This window comes from Mobula hypostoma, chromosome 10 (assembly GCF_963921235.1).
Source record: "Mobula hypostoma chromosome 10, sMobHyp1.1, whole genome shotgun sequence".
NCBI lineage: Eukaryota > Metazoa > Chordata > Chondrichthyes > Myliobatiformes > Myliobatidae > Mobula > Mobula hypostoma.
In genome coordinates, this window is record NC_086106.1 from 119,164,861 (window position 1) to 119,183,876 (window position 19,016).

A 19,016-nucleotide genomic window follows, 5' to 3' on the forward strand; every position below is an offset into this window, starting at 1 on the left:
TAAAGTAATGCTCTGCAGTGCCAGTGACATGGGTTCACTTCTTGCTGCCGTCTTTAAGGAGTTTGTATGTTCTCCCCGGGTGTATGTGGGTTTCCTCTGGGTACTCTGATTTCCTCCTATATTCCAAACATGCATGGGATTAGTCAGTTAATTGGTCACGTGAGTTCAATTAGGCAGCCGACAGTATCTCTAAATAAAATGAAATGAGTGGAGAGGAAAAAAGATAGATAGTGCAATATAGGAATAGTGAGGTAGTGTTTAATCATTCATAGCCCTTCAGAAATCTATTGGAGAGCGGTAGAGGCTGTTGCTGAGATGTTAAGTATGCATCTTGATAATTTAGTATCAGCTCTCTTCTGAATATTATTGACATGTCTGCTTCTACCTCCCTTAGAATTCAGCCTGAGGAACCAAATTGCAAAGAGTTATCCATTCGTCTGTTGGTCATTATCTCTGGTTTCAGTCTTTGTGCCAATTTTGGATTTAATTTGCAAGCAATCCTTGAATCCGTTTAACAGGTTTACATTCTGATCCATAGGAACTCGTTAAAAGCCACGCAACACTGTGATCACCTCCAAAACTCTGCAGAACGTTCTTTCCAGATGCAAGGTGTGTTTGGAAGTCTTTGCACGTGCATTATTTCCAGAGATTTGATCACATGTGCTCTTCATGAAACTAACTGCTGGTGCTATCCATTGAAATTCGACCTGGCACACATACAACTTTTCAGTCCGCAGAAGTCTCTTGAACCTCTGCAATAGATTAGTTTAGTTTATTGTCACATAGATCAAGGTGCAATGAAATTACTTGTTAGCATGAAGCTCACAGAGTAAGTGGTATACATGGTAATAATACATACAACAACAAACACAGCAGACATTCTATAACTTTGCACAGGAGAGCATTCTGACCAGTTGCATCACAGCCTGATATGGAAACACCAATACCCAGGAATGGAAAAGTCTACAGAAAGTGGTGGATACAGCCAGTTCATCACAGGAAAAGCCCTCTCCACCATTGAGCACATCTACAAGGAGCAGCACCACAAAAAAGAAGCATCTGTCATCAAGGGCCCCCACCATCCAGACCATGCTTTCTTCTCATGGCTGCCATCGGGAAGAAGATACTGTCATGGTCCGGTTCGTGAAGTCCGTATTCCCGTTCACGGTCCGGTCCATCGACCCTTGCACCAGGTTTTCCTGTTTACCCTGTTTCTGTTCTTGTTTAGCTCTAATTGAGGCAGCTGATGCTCATTGGGGCCGGCTGCATAAATAACTCCAGAGACCAGGAAGTGGTTGCTGGATTGTTCTTGTCCTTACTCCTTGTATCCCTTCCTCTGCCTTCTGTTTCCTCGCCTGAAGCCCTGCCTTGTCTTGCCGGTAACTCTCGCGTCGCCTGAAGTTCTCGTCTCGCCTTGTTTTGCCAGAAGCCCTGCCTTGTCTTGCCGGTAACTCTCACCTCGCCTGAAGTTCTCGTCTCACCTTGCATTGCCTGAAGCCTTCCCTTGTCTTGCTGGTAACTCTCGCCTCGTCTCGCCTGCAGTCTTGTCCTGGAGTCACCCTGTACCTAGCTCCCTTCCTGTCCCTTGCCTCCGCCCAGGTAAGCCAAGCCGTCTTGCCGTTACCTGCGGTTGGTTCTGTCCCTTGCCTCTGTCGGGTGGTGATCCGCGCCCTGCCCAGGTGATCCGCGCCCTGCCCAGGAGGAGCCTGCCTCGCCTCTAGCCTCAAGCCTGAAGACTCCAGCCTCCTGCCTCCTGCCAAGCCTTGTCTCTAGCTTCTAGCCTGGAGCCTGCCTAGCCTCAAGCCTGAAGACTCCAGCCTCCTGCCTAGCCTCAAGCCTGAAGACTCCAGCCTCCTGCCTAGCCTCGCCTCGTCTCCTGCCTCCTGCCAAGCCTCGCCTCAAGTCTCTAAGACTCCAGCCTCGTCCTGCCTGCCAGCCAAGCCTCGTCCTTGCCTAGTTCTGGGGTCCGAGCCAGAGGCAAGACCCAGGTACTGGGTCCTTGTCCAGTCTCTGGCTCAGAGTCCAAGCCCGGGCTCCTAGCTCTCTTGTTCAGTCCTGTTCCAGGTTCCTGGTTTTCCTGTCCATGTCCTTGCCATTGCCCTGTATCCTAGTCCTGTCCCTAGTACTTCAGTGTCTGTGTCTTGCGCTTGGGTCTGTTCCCAGCCACCGCCCTGTGACAGATACAGGTTGAAGAACAGTTAATACCCTTGAAAAATAAGGCTCCTGAACCAGAGCGGACTTGAGGACAACCTGAACCCGCACTCACCCTCAACTCACTCCACAACCTGTGGACTCACTTTCAAGGACTCTGCAAATCATGTTCTCAGTATTATCTATCTATCAATAAATTTATGTACTTATTTATTTTCTTTTATTATTTTCACAGTTTGTATTTGTGTGTAGTTTTTCATTGATTCTATTATGTTCTTTATTCTGTCTTACACACCTGCAACAAAATGAAACACAAGGTAGTATTTGGTGACATATATGTACATTGATAATAAACTGACTTTGAACTTTGAATATTGTAGTGCAACCTGAAGGAGTGCCAAGAAAATACTGAAGGGAAATCTGCAGAATAACTCAGAGTCTGAGAACATGGTAGCACCAGTGGGAAGGGGATGTGAAAGAGGTGACTGGTTCAGGTGTCTGATAGTAGTGGAGAAGAAGCTGTTCTTGAGTCTGGTGGTCCAAGCTTTTTGGCTCCTGTATCTCCTTGACCCCTCTGGTCTGAAACATTTATCTCTCTTTGTCGATGTCCTCTGATGTCTATAATGAAAGGCCTAAATAGAGTGGATGTGCAGAGAATGTTTCCAATACACATCTCAAGAACATGCTGAAATGTCCACTTATAATAATTATACAGATGATCAATAATAAATGATGGCACGCATTCACATCCAAGTATCCAGATCCCCTTTCTAGTTGATTACACCAGTGTCCACAAATCTATCAATGACTTATTCACTAGTCATGACCATTAGAGGAATCACATTCCAAGATTCTAGTGCGAGAGTCTAGGAACCTGTGTGCACAGTCTGAGTATACAAGGCCGCCCCTTTAGAACAGAGATGAGGAGAAATAAGCTAGAGAAAGTGTGGAATTAATTTTCACAGACGGGTGTGGAGACCAATTCATTGGGTCTATTTAAAATGGAGATTGATAGGTTCTTGATTAGTAAGGGCATCAAAGACACAGGGATAAGGCAGGATAATTGGGTTGAGAGGGAAAATAAATCAACCACGGTTGAATGGCAGAGCAGACTCGATGGGCTGAATGGCCTAATTCTGCTCCTATATACCCCCCACCTTTCTGATTTTTATAAATGACCTGGATGAAGAAGTAGAAGGATGGGTTAGTAAGTTTGCTGATGATATAAAGGTTAGGGGTGTTGTGGATAGTCTGGAGGGTTGCCAGAGATTACCCTGGGGCATCAATAAGATGCAGAACTGGGCAGAGTAGTGGCAGATGGAGTTCAACCCAGATCAGTGTGAACCAGATCATCTCGGTAGGTCAAATATGAAGACAGCATATAGTATTAATGGTAACTCTTGGCAGTGTGGAGGATCAGAAAGATCTTGGGGTCCATGTCCATAGGACACTCAAAGCTGCTGCGCAGGTTGACAGTGTTGTTAAGAAGGCATATGGTGTGTTAGCATTTATCAGTCTTGGGAATGAAGTCAAAAGCCATGGGGTAATGTTACTGCTATATAAGACCTTGGTCAGAACCCACTTGGAGTACTGTATTCAGGTTCTGGTCACCTCACTACAGGAAGGATGTGGATACTATAGAGAGAGTGCAGAGATTTACAAGGATGTTGCCCAGATTGGAGAGCGTGCCTTATGAGAATAGGTTGAGTGAACTTGGCCTTTTCTCCTTGGAGCGACCTGATAGAAGTGTACAGTGGTATGCAAAAGTTTGGGTACTCCTGGTCAAAATTTCTGTTACTGTGAATAGCTAAGCGAGTAAAAGAAGAACTGATTTCCAAAAGGGATAAGGTTAAAGATAACACATTTCTTTAATATTTTAAGCAAGAAAACTTTTAAATTTCCATTTTTTTTCAGTTTCAAAATAACAAAAAAGGAAAAGGACTCAAAGCAAAAGTTTGGGCACCCTGCATGGTCAGTACTTAGTAACACCCCCTTTGCCAAGTATCACAGCTTGTAAATGCTTTCTGTAGCCAGCTAAGAATCTTTCAATTCTTGTTTGGAGGTTTTTCACCCATTCTTCCTTGCAAAAGGCTTCTAGTTCTGTGAGATTCTTGGGCCGTCTTGCATGCACTGCTCTTTTGATCTTTTGAGGTTTATCCACAGATTCTCGATGACGTTTGGGTCAGAAGACTGAGGGCCATGGCAAAACCTTCAGCTTGCACCTCTTGAGGTAGTCCGTTGTGGATTTTGAGGTGTGCTTAGGTTCATTATCCTGTTGTAGAAGCCATCCTCTATTCATCGTCGGCTTTTTTACAGACGGTGTGATGTTTGCTTCCAGAATTTGCTGGTATTTAATTGAATTCATTCTTCCCTCCACCAGTAAATGTTCCCCGTGCCACTGGCTGCAACACAAGCCCAAAGCATGATCGATCCACCCCCGTGCTTAACAGTTGCAGAGGGGTTCTTTTCATGAAATTCTGCACCCTTTTTTCTCCAAACATACCTTTGTTCATTGCGGCCAAGAAGTTCTATTCAAAAGGTTCAAAGGAGCATCTAAACAAGCCTGATGCATTTTGGAAAACAAATCCTGTGGATTGATGAAGTTAAAATCGATAGTCAGTGGCTTTTTCCTTGAGCTAAAATGGCTAACACAAGGGGGCATAGTTTTAAGGTGCTTGGAAGTAGGGGATATCAGGGGTAGGTTTTTCCCACAGAGAGTGGTGGGTATGTGGAGGGCACTGCCAGCGGCAGTGATAGGGGTGAATACAATGGGGTCTTTTAAGAGACTCTCAGATATGTACACAGAGCTTAGAAAAATAGAGGGCTATGTGAGTGGGTAATTCTCGGCAGCTTCTAGAGTAGGTTACATGGTTGGCATAATATTGTGGGCTGAAGGGCCTGTAATGAGCTGTAGATTTCTATGTTCTATGTTTTATGTTTTATGGTCTTACGATCTTATAATACAAACATTTTCCCCTTATTACTTCCTAACATATGCAGGTTTATTATTTTCTTTTTATTTACTGCTAATTGATGTGTGCCCTCCCTGTACATACTGCTCATAAAACAGAGGACGTACATGGCTTCTTGAATAAAACACAGTTAAGTGTGATTCAAAGTTGTTTCTAGTCGTACGGATAAGTTCGTGTGTGCACGGGTGGGATGAAAAGCTTACTTGCAGCCACGGAGCGGCAGATAAGCAGCTTTCGCAAGATAAAACATACTGTTAATCAGGCGGAAGGCATACACAATTTTAACAGGAAAAAAACACATAACAAAATAAAAAAAATGTTCCCGTTAGAGCAAAGTGGTCAGTCCTGTCATAGTTGTGATTAGCGCATTAAACTGTACCGCAATGATTAGGGCTTTGCCAATCAGTTCAACCAAATTCTGCATGGTTACTGAGATAAGAGACAGAGTAATATGATATTCAATATACACCAACGCGCACAAAATGCTGGAGGAACTCAGGACTGCCAAATTCGGCTCGTAACGTCGACTGTACTTTTTTCCAGCGATGCTGCCTGGCCTGTTGAATTCCTCCAGCATTGTGTGTGTGTTGCTTGGATTTCCAGCATCTGCAGATTCTTCTCTTGCTTACAATATATGCCGGAATATTTTTCAGACTCGTGGGCCGGAAGGGCCTCTTACCGTGCTGTATCTCTAAATTAAAAACAATAAGAAGGAAAGTTCAGACGCAGGGTTTCGACCCGAAACGTCGTCAATTTCTTCCCTCTCACAGATGCTGCGTGACCTGAGTCTCTCTAGCAGTTTGCTTCGCCCTCTCACAAAATACAGTCCATGCCCAGGTACAGACGGGATAAATACTTCCCCTCGCTGCGGATTTGATGAAAGTTTGGGCGGAGGGACAGGGACAGGGGATGGTCTCGTCCTAGAGTCAGCCCGGTTGCAGTGCGTGGGTGTCGAGCCTGAGCTGTCGCTAGATGGCGCTCTCTTCAGGTTATTTTTCACTCCGACCACTTGGCGAGGAGACGGAGAATGGCCGGGGACCAGAGGGAGGAGGGGTGGTATCCTTACAACAGGTTATTATTAGTGATGCTGTCTCCCCAGAGCCGCCCTACAAATAATAGTGCCGGAGGCTGTGCACATGGACAGGTCGGAGAGGTGACGTGAACGGAGGGGCGCTGAATATTTCGGTGGCCCACCCAGCAATGACAGAGGACTTCTATATAAAGATAGTGCACGGGTTGACAGGAGAGAGCGCAAACGCAAGTGTGCACTCAAAATAAGTCTGCAGCAAGGACGTTTGCGGAGACTCGATGGGGCTTGAAGGGAGTGAACTTCGCGAACTTTGAAGGAACCAGCGAGAGGAATGGGGATGATCGGTCAGCCGTCTCGGAGAGACTCTCAGTCAGCTTGGCCCAAGGCACGCTGAAGGGACTCATTTCATCCACTGAAGGTCGGAGGTTGAATGCAAAGCGGCGGAGATGTCGGAAGATGGGAACTGTTCGGAGTTGATCTCCTGGGCATCCGAGCGTACTCCTTCGGCCGGGGTTGGAGTCACAACGGCGCTGGCCGCGGTCCTGATCTTCACCATCGTGGTGGACATCCTAGGGAATGTACTGGTCATCATCGCGGTCTTCAGGAACAGGAAACTGAGGAACCCTGGTAAGGTAGAACTGGCAGACTCGCTTATGAAACTTAGAGATCTGATCAACCACTGGATGCCAGATGATCGCTGGCGATATGAGCGCCTTCACACACGGGTGAAGCAAGACACGGAGTTTGGAAAATACCTGAGCGACTGTTGAATTAAATCCATTGGGTTGAATGTCAGGTCAACTTAGTTACAAGAAATGGGGATTACATTATGAAAACACCCTCCTGTTTTCACCAACCCTTACAACTTCCTGAGGCGAATAAGTAGTGGCCTGTGTATTTGGAAAACACAGTAAAGTATTTAAGTAGTTTCCGAAGTCCGGATCAGTTGTATTGCGTTTCTTAGTCCAGATCCATAGGCTAACCCGGAATGATAGAGATACGTTGATTAAAAAAAAGATAACGATTATTTTGTTCTTTGACCATTAATTTAGAGAGCAAGTTCCCACAAGCAAAACAAAACTTCCCCAGAGGTTGTGAATAATCAACAGGAAATGCAAAATAATTTAATAGAAGTAAATTCGGTATTTAGAATTGTAATCGCGCACGCTGCAGATCAACCCAAAAGACAGAATACAAACGGCAGGTTGTGTTATTTCCGGGTAGCTTGTCTAATCTGATCACAAATTGCAATACATAAGTTCAACGTACAAAGTACATTTATTATGAAAGTATTTGTGCCACATACAAACTTGAGATTCATCCTGCAGACAGCCACACAACAATAAAAAGCACAACAGAATCCACGCAAAATTAAACCCATACAACAAAGACCAATGCGCGAGGAAAGAACAAATGGTGCCAACAATAAAAAAAGTGAACAATAATGGACAGAGCTTGAGTCGCAGAGTTCTCCGAAAGTGAGTCCACAGAGCGGAGCTAGTTCAGCGCTGATTTCACTAATACTCCAGGCTAGCCTGTGTCAGCCAGCACACACACACTAGGGACAGATCATAACAAATCATATATATTCTTGTACCCGTATAACCATAAACTAACAGTTAACACAGAATGTGGATTCCGGATTAGCCTCTACAGCCAGCGGCAGACCTACTAATAGACAACCGCTTCGGAGAACATCATACTCGACTCGAGTGATCGCACTGCTAAAAAACCCACAAACCAACTCGAAACATTCTCAAAGCACAATGCAAGGAGAAATTACAGACTTATTGTATATCGTTTCCAAAAAGTATCAACTGCCAAATTGATTGAAGTAACTCCCTTCTGTTTGAGCTGCTTTATCTTTTTTAAATACTTATTAGACATAGAAGTTAAGAAAAATTTCCTTTAACGAAACTGAATAGATTGTGTTTGTTAATAGATTGTCTTTGTTAATCTGATTCAAGGATCAAAAATATGCAGATTAACATTAAAATCTCTAAAGCAAGGTTTTAGTGAACAAGAATATGGTTATATATCCAATTGACTTTAAGACCATAAGACATGGGAGCAGAATTAGGCCATTTGGCCCTTTGGGGCTGCCCTGCCATTTCATCATGGCTGATTTATTATCCCTCTCAACCCCATTTTCTTGCCTTCTCCCATAACCTTTGATACCCTGACTAATCAAAAACCTATGAACTATTAAGGTAAGATATTTGATTCCATAAACCTGCAAGATATAGGAGCAGAATTAGGCCATTTGGCCCATCGCGTCTGCTCCACCATTCCATAATGGCTGATTTATTATCCCTCTCAACCCCTTTCTCCTGCCTTCTCCATATAACCTTTGACCCCCTTATTAATTAAGAACCTATCAATGTCTGCTTTAAATGGTTTATCCTCCACGGAGTTTGTGATAATGAATTCCACAGATTCACCACACTCTGACTAAAGAAATTCCTTCCCATCTTTGTTCTGGTTCATGTGGATTTGACAGGAACAGCAGGAAGCCCTTGTTGGACAGTAACTTACCTATCTGTCAAGTCTGGGCAATAAAACTTCACAAGATGTATACATAATGGTCGACTTACTGAACTGTAAGGGGAAGTTCCAAAAATAGATTTGAGGGCATTGCTGAGCGGCTGGATTTCTGTCAAAGTAAAGTGCTGTACTTTGGGGCAGAAGTTAGCACAATGCTGTTATAGTTTATATGGTGTTCTAGGGTTCAGAGTTCAATGCCAGCGCAATCTGTAAGGAGATTGTACGTTCTCCCATGAACCACATGGATCTCTGCTGAATGCTCTGGTTTCCTTGCACAGTCCTAACAAACTGGTTAGATTTGGTTAGTAGTAGGTTAATTGGTCATTGTAAATTGTCCTGTCATTAGGCTAGTGTTAAATAAGTAGGTTGCCGGGCGGTGTGGTTCCTTGGGCTAGAAGGCCTTTGTTCCACCCTGTATCTCTAATAACAAAAATACATTCAATGGTGCAGAGTGTTACAACGGTGGCGGTTTAACTTGGGAGCCAAAACCTAATCTGATTTGTCAGCCACATAGAAGCAATGCATGTCACCTTCGGGGGATGGGGGGAGCTGTAATCTCACCAGCCACAGGATGTCAACAGCCTGCGGGAAGCCCCAGAGGCCTCTGAGGAAATGTAATAACGTTGAAGGAATCTTTTCTGTATAATGAGCAGCTGTGCGGCACCTGGTGCAAGTGTATCTGTGCCCAGCGATGTGACTGGCAATGTAAAGAAGTCAGCTCTCACATTCCGGCAATACTCTGCACACTGTACTCTTTGCACTGTCGCTGTACTGGGAGCTCTACAGTACAATGTGGCAATATTTCCTGGAATTGCAAAATTAGCCTCGGGCACTGATCATTTCACCAGCACTCTCTGTGATGTTTGAGCGATGAATTTCTGCCTACTTTTCCTGGACAATCAATAGGCGGGTATTACTGGAGTACCGTAGTGGCTCAGAACTGACACAGACTTCCCTGAGACACAAGAGGCTCTGCAAATGCTCGAAATCTTGAGCCACACACAAAAATTGCTGGAGGCACTCAGCAGGTCAGGGAGCGTCTCTGAAGAGTCGATGCATCAGACCAAAGCCTCAACTGTTTATTTGCCTTCAGAGATGCTGCTCGATCTGCTGAGTTCCTCCTGCATTTCAAAGTTCAAGAAGTTCAAAGTAAATTTATTATCGAAGTACATACTGCATATGTCACCACTTACAACCCTGAGATTCATTTCTTTGTGGCCATTCACAGTAAATGCAAAGAAACACAATATAATCAATGAAAAACCACACACAAATGACAGACAGCCACTGTGAAATGTCCAAATAAAAAATAAATAGGGATTATTAATAATAATAATAAAATAATAACAATAATAATAAAAAAGTAATAAATAATATTGAGAATATGAGTTGTGATGTCCTTGAAAATGACATTTTGTGTGTATTTGCACAGAATTGCCCAAAGTAGGGTATCTCATATGTCAGGATGGAATTTAAACTTTTAACATAGCCTTCAGCTCCAGATAATTTTGCGGCAGACTGGTGATAACTCAGCACGGGCAAGGGGGCAGCTGGCAACCTTAGCTAACACTGAGACAAACAATCCATACTTATTAGCTCAGGGAGTGTGTGCCTCAGCATCACAAGCAGGTCAGCGTTTGCCAGAGTATTAACTGTGTTTCAACTCTGTAAACTGGGAAGATAAATTGAGTGATTTAATGCTTTTTCTCTTTTTAATTGTCTTCAATAGACTGCTGTTTCTTTGTTTAGCTAACTAAATATAGAGTCAGTGGTCACTTTCTGAAGTACAACTGTGCACTTGCTCGTTAATGCAAATATCTAATCAGCCGATCATCTGGCAGCAACTCAATGCGTAAAAGCATGCAGACAAGGTCAAGAGGTTCAGTTGTTGTTCAAACCAAACATTGGAATGGGGAAGGAATGTGATCTAAGTGACTTTGACCACGGAATGATTGTTAGTGCCAGACAAGGTGGTTTGAATATCACCAAACCTGCTGATTTCCTGGAATTTTCACGCACAATAGTCCAGAGTTTATAGAGGATGATGTAAAGAGAAACAAAAAATCCAGTGAGTTGCAAAAAATGCCTGTTAATGAGAGAGGTGAGAGGAGAATGGCCAGACTGGTGCAAGCTGACAGGAAGGTGTCAGTAACTCAAATAACCAACAGTGGGGTGCAGAAGAGCATCTCTGAATGCCCAACACATCGAAACTTGAAGTGGATGGGCTACAGCAGCAGAAGAATAGGAACATACACAGAGTGGCCACTTTATTAGGTATAGGAAGTATAAGACAATATTGAATGTGTTGATTGAATGTGCGAGCTGTATTAAAATGTAAATGTATGAACAAAGTAATGACAGTTAAGCAGAGCATAATTCCCAGATTATATATGTATACTGTCATCATTTGATCTATGAAAATCTTAATTTACATTAAAGATTATGGGTGGCGCTGTTTTATTGCGCCTGCAATTACCACTCAGGGTTTAATTCCCGCTGCTGTCAGTAAGGAGAAGATGGCGACGCGACGCAGTGCGTGCGGCCTCTCCAATGAAATGATATCGTATTTGTTAAATAGGGGCCATATGCAATTCTGATTTGATGGAGACAGAGGATAGAAGCACGGAGGAACATCTGGAGAAACTTCTGAAATGCCTGCTTCGCTGCTGCTGCTACTGTGCGATTGAGAACCTCCGGAGGGAAGGGCCCAAATCCTCGGCTTTTTCTGTTGCTGGCAGCTGGGGCTGGGGTCAAAGCGTTTGGCAGAGATGGTGCTCGGTGCTCGGTGTCGGAGGCTTGAAGTTTTCCGACGACTCAGAGTTGGACTGTAGTCGGGTGCTTCCAGGATGCTGCATCGGCAAGTTTGCAGCGCTGGTAGCTCATGGCAGGAAGAGAGTTTTCTTCCTTCTCCCGTCTGCATGAGATGATGGGACTTCCGAGAGACTTTGAGCTTTTTTTTACCGTGCCCATGGCCTGTTCTTCATCAAATTACGGTATTGCTTGCACTGTTGTAACTATATGTTATAATTATGTGGTTCTTGTCAGTTTTTCAGTCTTGGTCTGTCTTGTGTTTCCGTGATATCACACCGGAGGAACATTGTATCATTTCTTAATGCATGCATTACTAAACGACAATAAAAGAGGACTGCGTGTCCTCATAATCTAAACAGGAGTTTGTATGCTTGCCCCGTGACTGCATGTGTTTCCTTCAGGTGCTCCAGTTTCCTCGCACAGTCCGAGGACGTACAGGTTAGAGTTAGTGAGATTTGAGCGTGCTACGTTGGCTCCAGAAGTGCAGCGACACTTGCAGGCTGCCTCCAGCACCATACTTGATTTTACGCAAACAATGCATTTCACCGTCTGTATTGATGCTTCGATGTACACATGACAAATAAAATTAATCTGTTTCTTTTCATTAACTATGTTCAGTGACTGTGCTTTTAAGTGTGTAGCATCTGAGATAGGATAAAATCTCATTGGAAAGATGAATAAAAAAAGTTAACGTACTTACAATGAACTATAAACATCATTATAGGTTATATCATCTGCAGAGTCATACTCAAGAATTATATTTAAAAAATTCAATATAACGTGATTAGTAAAGATTTGATTCTCATTTCCAACTCTTGAACTTCGTGTTGCAATACAATGACCTTTTTTGTGTTGGTTGTCCGTCATATCCTACCCTGACAAGATACCTGTGGGGGAGGGCTTTTAAGGTGAAAACGCTGCCGCACTGGGGGTGCTTCCACTCTGTCAGCCTCAGAAGTCTGGGTCCAGTGGTTTGAATGGTTATCACAACTCGGGTCTTCCTTGGTTGCAGTAGGTGACCATAAACGCAAAATAATCTGCAGATGCTGGGGTCAAAGCAACACTCACAACATGCTGGAGGAACTCAGCAGGTGGGGCAGCATCCGTGGGAAAGATCGGTCGACATTTCGGGCCGGAACCCTTCGTCAGGACTGTAGAGGGAAGGGGCAGAGGCCCTATAAAGAAGGTGGGGGGAGGGTGGGAAGTAGAAGGCTGGTAGGTTCCAGGTGAAAAACCAGTAAGGGACCTTTCCTTTTCTTCACCTTTCCTGCCTATCCCCCCCCTGCTTCCCCCCCCCCACCCCTTTATCTTTCCCCTTACTGGTTTTTCAGCTGGAACCTACCAGCCTTCTCCTTCCCGCCCTCCCCCCACCTTCTTTATAGGGCCTCTGCCCCTTCCCTCTACAGTCCTGATGAAGGGTTCCGGCCCGAAATGTCGACCGATCTTTTCCACGGGTGCTGCCCGACCTGCTGAGTTCCTCCAGCGTGTTGTGAGTAGATGACCATGACTTCTGTGCATTGTCGTACCCTTCATTCTCCACAAAGAATTGCAGAACCATCTTTCTGGCCACGGTGTTTCATTGTAGATCTCATTCACCCAGTCTGCCGGATCTGACTTCACATGCTGGGACAGGCAGGTCCCGATCTCACTGCGGTATGAGGCCTGCCAGCTACACTCGCCTGGTTTAGCCCGTCTATTGAAGCGGTGTACCGGGCTGTGGCCACTGTCCCATGCAAACAGCTCCTTGGAGCCACAGATTCAAGCTGAGTGTCCGGTGGGGACCGAACGTGAATGAGCTGCCCCAGAATGGACACAAGCCCCTTCAGCAGAGGTGCTACCCCATACTCCCTAACTCTATTATAATGTACATTGTACATTGGTTTTAAAATCAAAACATAAACACTTCCTTTTAAGCCTGAGTTATAGGGATGTACAGATGACTGTATAAATCTTCAGCACCTTTAGGTTCAAGGGAATAAATCACAATGGTGAAATAAATGAACTTGGAGAAATGAAATATATTAAGGTCTGGGTCCAATTTCAGATTTAAAACAAAACTTGACTGAAGTATTTGAACAAAAATATTAATTGTGAGGATGAAGTTGTGTTGATTTAGAACTACTGTTAATAGCTTTATCTTAATGTATTAACTTGCAATTAATGCAAGGTATCTGATTCTTCCCAGGAGGTGAGATTGCCTGATAGAGCATTCACAGGATATATAGGCAAAAACTGTTGCAGCAGTACGGGTCATAAGCTCCAGAATTTCAACTCTAAAACTCTCAAACACTAATTCAAGAGACAAGTCCTGACATCCAGACAAAGCAGAGTGAGGAGTATGTAAGCTGGAGTGTGGGGTTAATTATGTCAGTTGTTTGTAAATGTGCACTTTGATTGAAAGACAGAATATTCTCAGTAGGTCAATCAGCATCTGTGGAGAGAGAAAGGGAGTTAGTTCTTCAGGTCAAGATCACTGACTGTAGTCTACCATCACTGCGGGACTTGTACGTGTCCAAGACGAAGATGGGGACAAGAATATTCATTGCAGACACGACCCATCCAGCAAACTACCTTTTCCAAAACCTCCCTTCTGGAAGGTGTTAAGGGTATTCAACCAAAAATTTCACAGCACCTTAAAAGTTCCTTCCCCCAGATAGTTAATCTGACCAACTGTTTTAGCTAGTCCCCCAACGCCCGCTGTCTATTCTCCCGTCACAGCATTAAACTATAAACACTTTAAACCATTTTTTATAATGCTGTTTACAATGTAAATACATGCTGGTATTAATGTATTTATGCACATTTTATTCCATATCTGTACTTTAAACTCTAACTTTATTTTTAAATGATTTGTGATTCTTTATGATTGTTCAATGTTGCTCTTTGTTGCATGTCACTCCAACACACCACACATAATACACGCAAATGTCTATGGTGAATAAAGTTGATCCTTGATCCTTAATCCTCCATTCTTGATTTCTTTAAAACTCCCCATATCTCCTTCCTCCCTGTTCAAAACTCTTACTGCTTATTCTCCCAGACAGAAAATCCTCAGCAGATAAGATAGCATCTGTGGCGAGAGGAAGAGGGTTAATTCTTCAGGTCAAAGATATTTCATTAGAACTCTTCACATCTTCTTCCTTCCAGTTCAACATTCTTTCTGCTTTTTTTCCCCTGTCATGCTGCGTATTGTCGTCTGCAGGACTGAATGTGCAGGAGTGAATACTTTTCATTGAGAATCAGTCCAGTGCTGCTGGCAATGGACAGTCTGTTTCTCTATCAGCTTAATTCAGTTTAAGACAATTGGCACAAGTTTGTAGGTAATGGTGTTAGCAACTTCCTGAATTGTTCTCTTTCACTTCTTTATTATGCTCTGCACTAAGGGTTTGACCTTCCACTTTAGTTTCCCTGTTCAAACTGAAGTATGCTGGAGGGATGTTGAGCTGTTTGTCGTCTCCCAGTCAGGAAACATTGCAGGATTTTTTGAGGTGGATTGAACAGATGTAAGAAACAAAGTCAAAAGTCTAGTCATGCGGAATGGCATCCTAACTAACTTCATTATCCAGGCAACAATCTACTCATTCAAATTTGTCAGAAGTGTGAGTTGAAATGTTCATGCCTACAGGGCCTGAATTGCTCTATTTAGGAATGCTTACTGTGTGATCACGTGTTGGTCTCTGATGCAGGTCATGTACAGTAATGGTTGATAAACCGCAAACTAAAAACTGCGATTCAACATTATTGGCAGAAAAAGGACCTGAAGTTCACGGGGTCACCACCAGAGGGATCGTGCTTTGATTGTTCCAGTTCATGCTAACCACACTTCAGAAGGACACAGGTAGAAAGAGTTGCAAAGAGAGATTATGGAATATAGGCCTTCATAAATCAAAGTATTGAGTACAGGAGTTGAAATGATATGTTGAAGTATAAGGTGTTGATGAGGCCTAATTTGGAGTATTGTATGCAGTTCTAGTCACCTACGTGCCTACAGGAAAGACGAACCATAAGACGACAAGACATAGGAGCAGAATTAGGCCATTCAGCCGATCGAGTCTGCTCTGCCATTCCATCATGGTTGATCCTGGAACCCACTCAATCCCATACACCTGCCTTCTTGCCATATCCTTTATGCCCTGACTGATCAGGAAATTAACAAGTTCCGCCTTAAATATACCCACAGACTTGGCCTCCACCACATTCTGTGGCAGAGTATTCCACAGATTCACTGCTCTCTAGCTAAAAAAAATTCCTTCTTATCTCTGTTCTAAAAGGTCGCCCCTCAATTTTGAGGCTGTGCCCTCTAGTTCTGGATACCCCACCAGAGGAAATATCGTCTCCACATCCACCCTATCTAGTATTTCAACATTCAGTAGATTTCAATAAGATCCCCCAGCATTCTTCTAAATTCTAGTGAGTCAAATGCTCTTCATATGTTAACCGCTTCATTCTCAGAATCATCCTCGTGAACCTTCTCTGGACTCTACCCAATGACAACACATCCTTTCTGAGATATGGAGCCCAAAACTGTTGACAATATTTCAAGTGCAGCCTGACTAATGTCTTACATGGGCTCAGCATTATCTCCTTGCTTTTATATTTTATTTCCCTTGAAATAAATGCCAACATTGCATTTGCCTTCTTTACCACAGACTCAGCCTGTAAATTAACCTTCTAGGAGTCCTGCATGAGGATTCCTAAGTCCCTCTGCACCTTTGATGTTTGAACCTTCTCTCCATTTAGTGATAGTCCTCACAAGTGTTCCTTTTGCCAAAGTGATGTCTTGTACATTTCCCAGCACTGTATTCCATCAGCCATTTTGTTGCCCATTCTTCCAATTTGTTTAAGTCCTGCTGCAATCGCATTGCTTCCTCAGCACTATCTACCCCTCCACCTATCTTCATATCATCTGCAAACTTTGCCACAAAGCCATCAATTCCATTATCTAAATCACTGACAAACAATGTGAAAAGTAGTGGTCCCAATGCTGACCCCTGGGACACACCACTAGTCACTGGCAGCCAACCAGAAAAGGCCTTTTTATTCCCACTTGCTACCTCCTGCCTTTCAGCCATTCCTCTATCCCTGCCAGTATCTTTCATGTAACACCACAGGATTTTGTCTTGTTAAGCAGCCTCATGTGTGGCACCTTATCAAATGCCTTCTGAAAATCCAAATAAATGACATCACTGCTTCTCCTTTATCCACCCTGCTTGTAACTTCCTCAAAGAATTCTAACATTTTGTCAGGCAGGATTTCCTTGACAGAAACCATGTTAACTTTGACTTTTTTATCATTAGTATCCAAGTACCTTGAAACCTCATCCTTAATAACAGACTCCAATACTTTCCCAACCACAGAGGTTAGGCGAACTGGCTTATAATTTCCTTTCTTTTGCCTTCCTCCGTCTTAAAGAGCGGAGTGACATTTGCAACCTTTCAGTCCTTTGGGACCATGCCAGAATCAACTGATTCTTGAAAGATCATGACCAATGCATCCGTTATCTCTTCAGCAACCTCTCTCAAGACTCTGAGATGTAGTCCACCTGGTCCAGGTGACTTATCCACCTTAAGATCACTCCTGCTCCCTGACATTCTCTCACAGACCTCTGGCACACGGCTAGTGTCTTCCACAGTGACGAGAGAGGCAAGGTACCCATTAAGTTCATCTGCCATTTCTTTGGCCCTATATCTACCTCACCAACATCATTTTCCAGTGGCCCAATATCAACTCTCACCTCCCTTTTACTCCTTATATAACTGAAAAAAAACTTTTAATATACTGCTTTATACTATTGGCTAGTTTGCCCTCATATTTCATCTTTTCCCTTACCGTCTTTTTAGTTGCCTTTTGTTGGATCTTAAAAGCTTTCCATTCATCCAAATTCCCACTCACTTTTGCTACCTTGTATGCCCTTTTCTTGGCTGTTATGCAGTCCTTAACTTTCCTTGTCAGCCATGGTTGCCTATCCCTGCCATTTGAGAACTTCGTCTGTGTGACATAGCTATCCTGCGCCTTGTGAACTATTCCAAGAAATTTCAGTCACCGCTCTGTCATCATCCCTGCCCCTATCCTCCTCCAATCCACCTGGGCAAGCTCTTCTCTCATGCCTCTGTAATTCCCTTTATTCCATTGTGATACTGATTCATGTGACTTATGCTTCTCCCTCTCAAACTGCAGTATGAATTCAGTCATATTATGATCACTGCCTCCTAAGGGCTCCTTTGCATTAAGCTCCCTAATAAGATCTGGGTTATTACACAACACCCAATCTAAGATAGCCTTTCTCCGAATAGGCTCAAGCACAAGCTGCTCTAAAAAGTCATCTCTTAGGCATTCAACAAATGGGAAATAGTGAAGTGGTGGGGGGGCATTACTGGAAGTTCGAGAGATTGATGTTCATGCTAGCAGGTTGGAGGCTATCCAGAAGGAATATAAGGTGTTGTTCCTCCAACTTGAGTGTGACCTCATCACGGCAGTGGAGGAGGCCAAGGATAGACATATCGGAATGGGAATGGGAATTAAAATCAGTGGCCACTGGGAGATCCTGTTTTTTCTAGCAGACGGGGTGTAGGTGCTTGGCAAAGCAGTCTCTCTATCTACGTTGGGTCTCATCGATATACAGGAGACCCACACCGGGAGCACTAGACACAGTAGGTGACCCCAACATACTCACAGGTAAGGTGTCACCTCACCTGGAAGGACTTTTTGGGGTCCTGAATGGTAGTGAGGGAGGGGTTGCAGGGGCAGGTGTCGCTCTTGTTCTGATTGCAAGGATAAGTACCAGGAGGGAGATCAGTGGAGAAGAATGAATGGACAAGGGAGTCACGTAGGGAGCGATCACTGCAGAAAGCAGAAAGTGGTGAGGAGGGAAAGATCTGCTTGATGGTGGGATCCCGTTGGAGATGGTGGAAGTTGTGGAGAATTATATGCTGGACACAAAGGCTGGTGGGGTGGTAGGTGAGGACAGAAGGAACCTTATCGCTGGTAGGGTGGCGGTATGATGGGCTGAGAGCAGACGTGTGTGCAATGGAAGTGATACGTTCTATAGATGCTGCCTGGCCTGCTGATTTCCTCCAGTATTTTGTGGGTGTTGCATGGATTCTCTGACCCTATGCCACCTCTTCTATAGATATAATTACAACTATTACCAAAGAGTCACACCACCGCCTATGCCTTCCAGCCTGTCCTTTCGATACAAAGTATATTCTTCGATGTTAGGCCTTCTTTCAGCCATGACTCAGTGATGCCCACAACGTCATACCAACCAATCTCTAATTGTGTCACGAGTTGGTCCATCTTATTCCGAATGCTACGTGCATTTAAATACAGCATCTTCAGTCCTGCATTCTTTGCCCTTTTGAATTTAACTCCTTGCTCTATCTGCATTTGTACCTAATCATTGGCTTGTCCTTCCTTACATTAATGTTACATCCATCATCGACTTATAAACCTGCTCGCTCTTCCTCAGCTCTAACACACTGGTTCACATTAGCTTGCCATATTAGTTT

General features: G+C 43.9%; 1 protein-coding gene across 1 annotated transcript in view; it reads left to right on the forward strand.

Annotated features, from left to right (window-relative positions):
- Positions 1-5,939: 5,939 nt before the first annotated feature.
- LOC134353154 (melatonin receptor type 1B-like) overlaps positions 5,940-19,016 on the forward strand; it is a 178,990-nt gene continuing 165,913 nt past the window's right edge. The window contains exon 1 of the mRNA XM_063061122.1: positions 5,940-6,780. Within this exon, the coding sequence (XP_062917192.1) occupies positions 6,600-6,780 (181 nt within the window). The 5' untranslated portion in view covers positions 5,940-6,599. The remainder of the gene's footprint in view (positions 6,781-19,016) is intronic.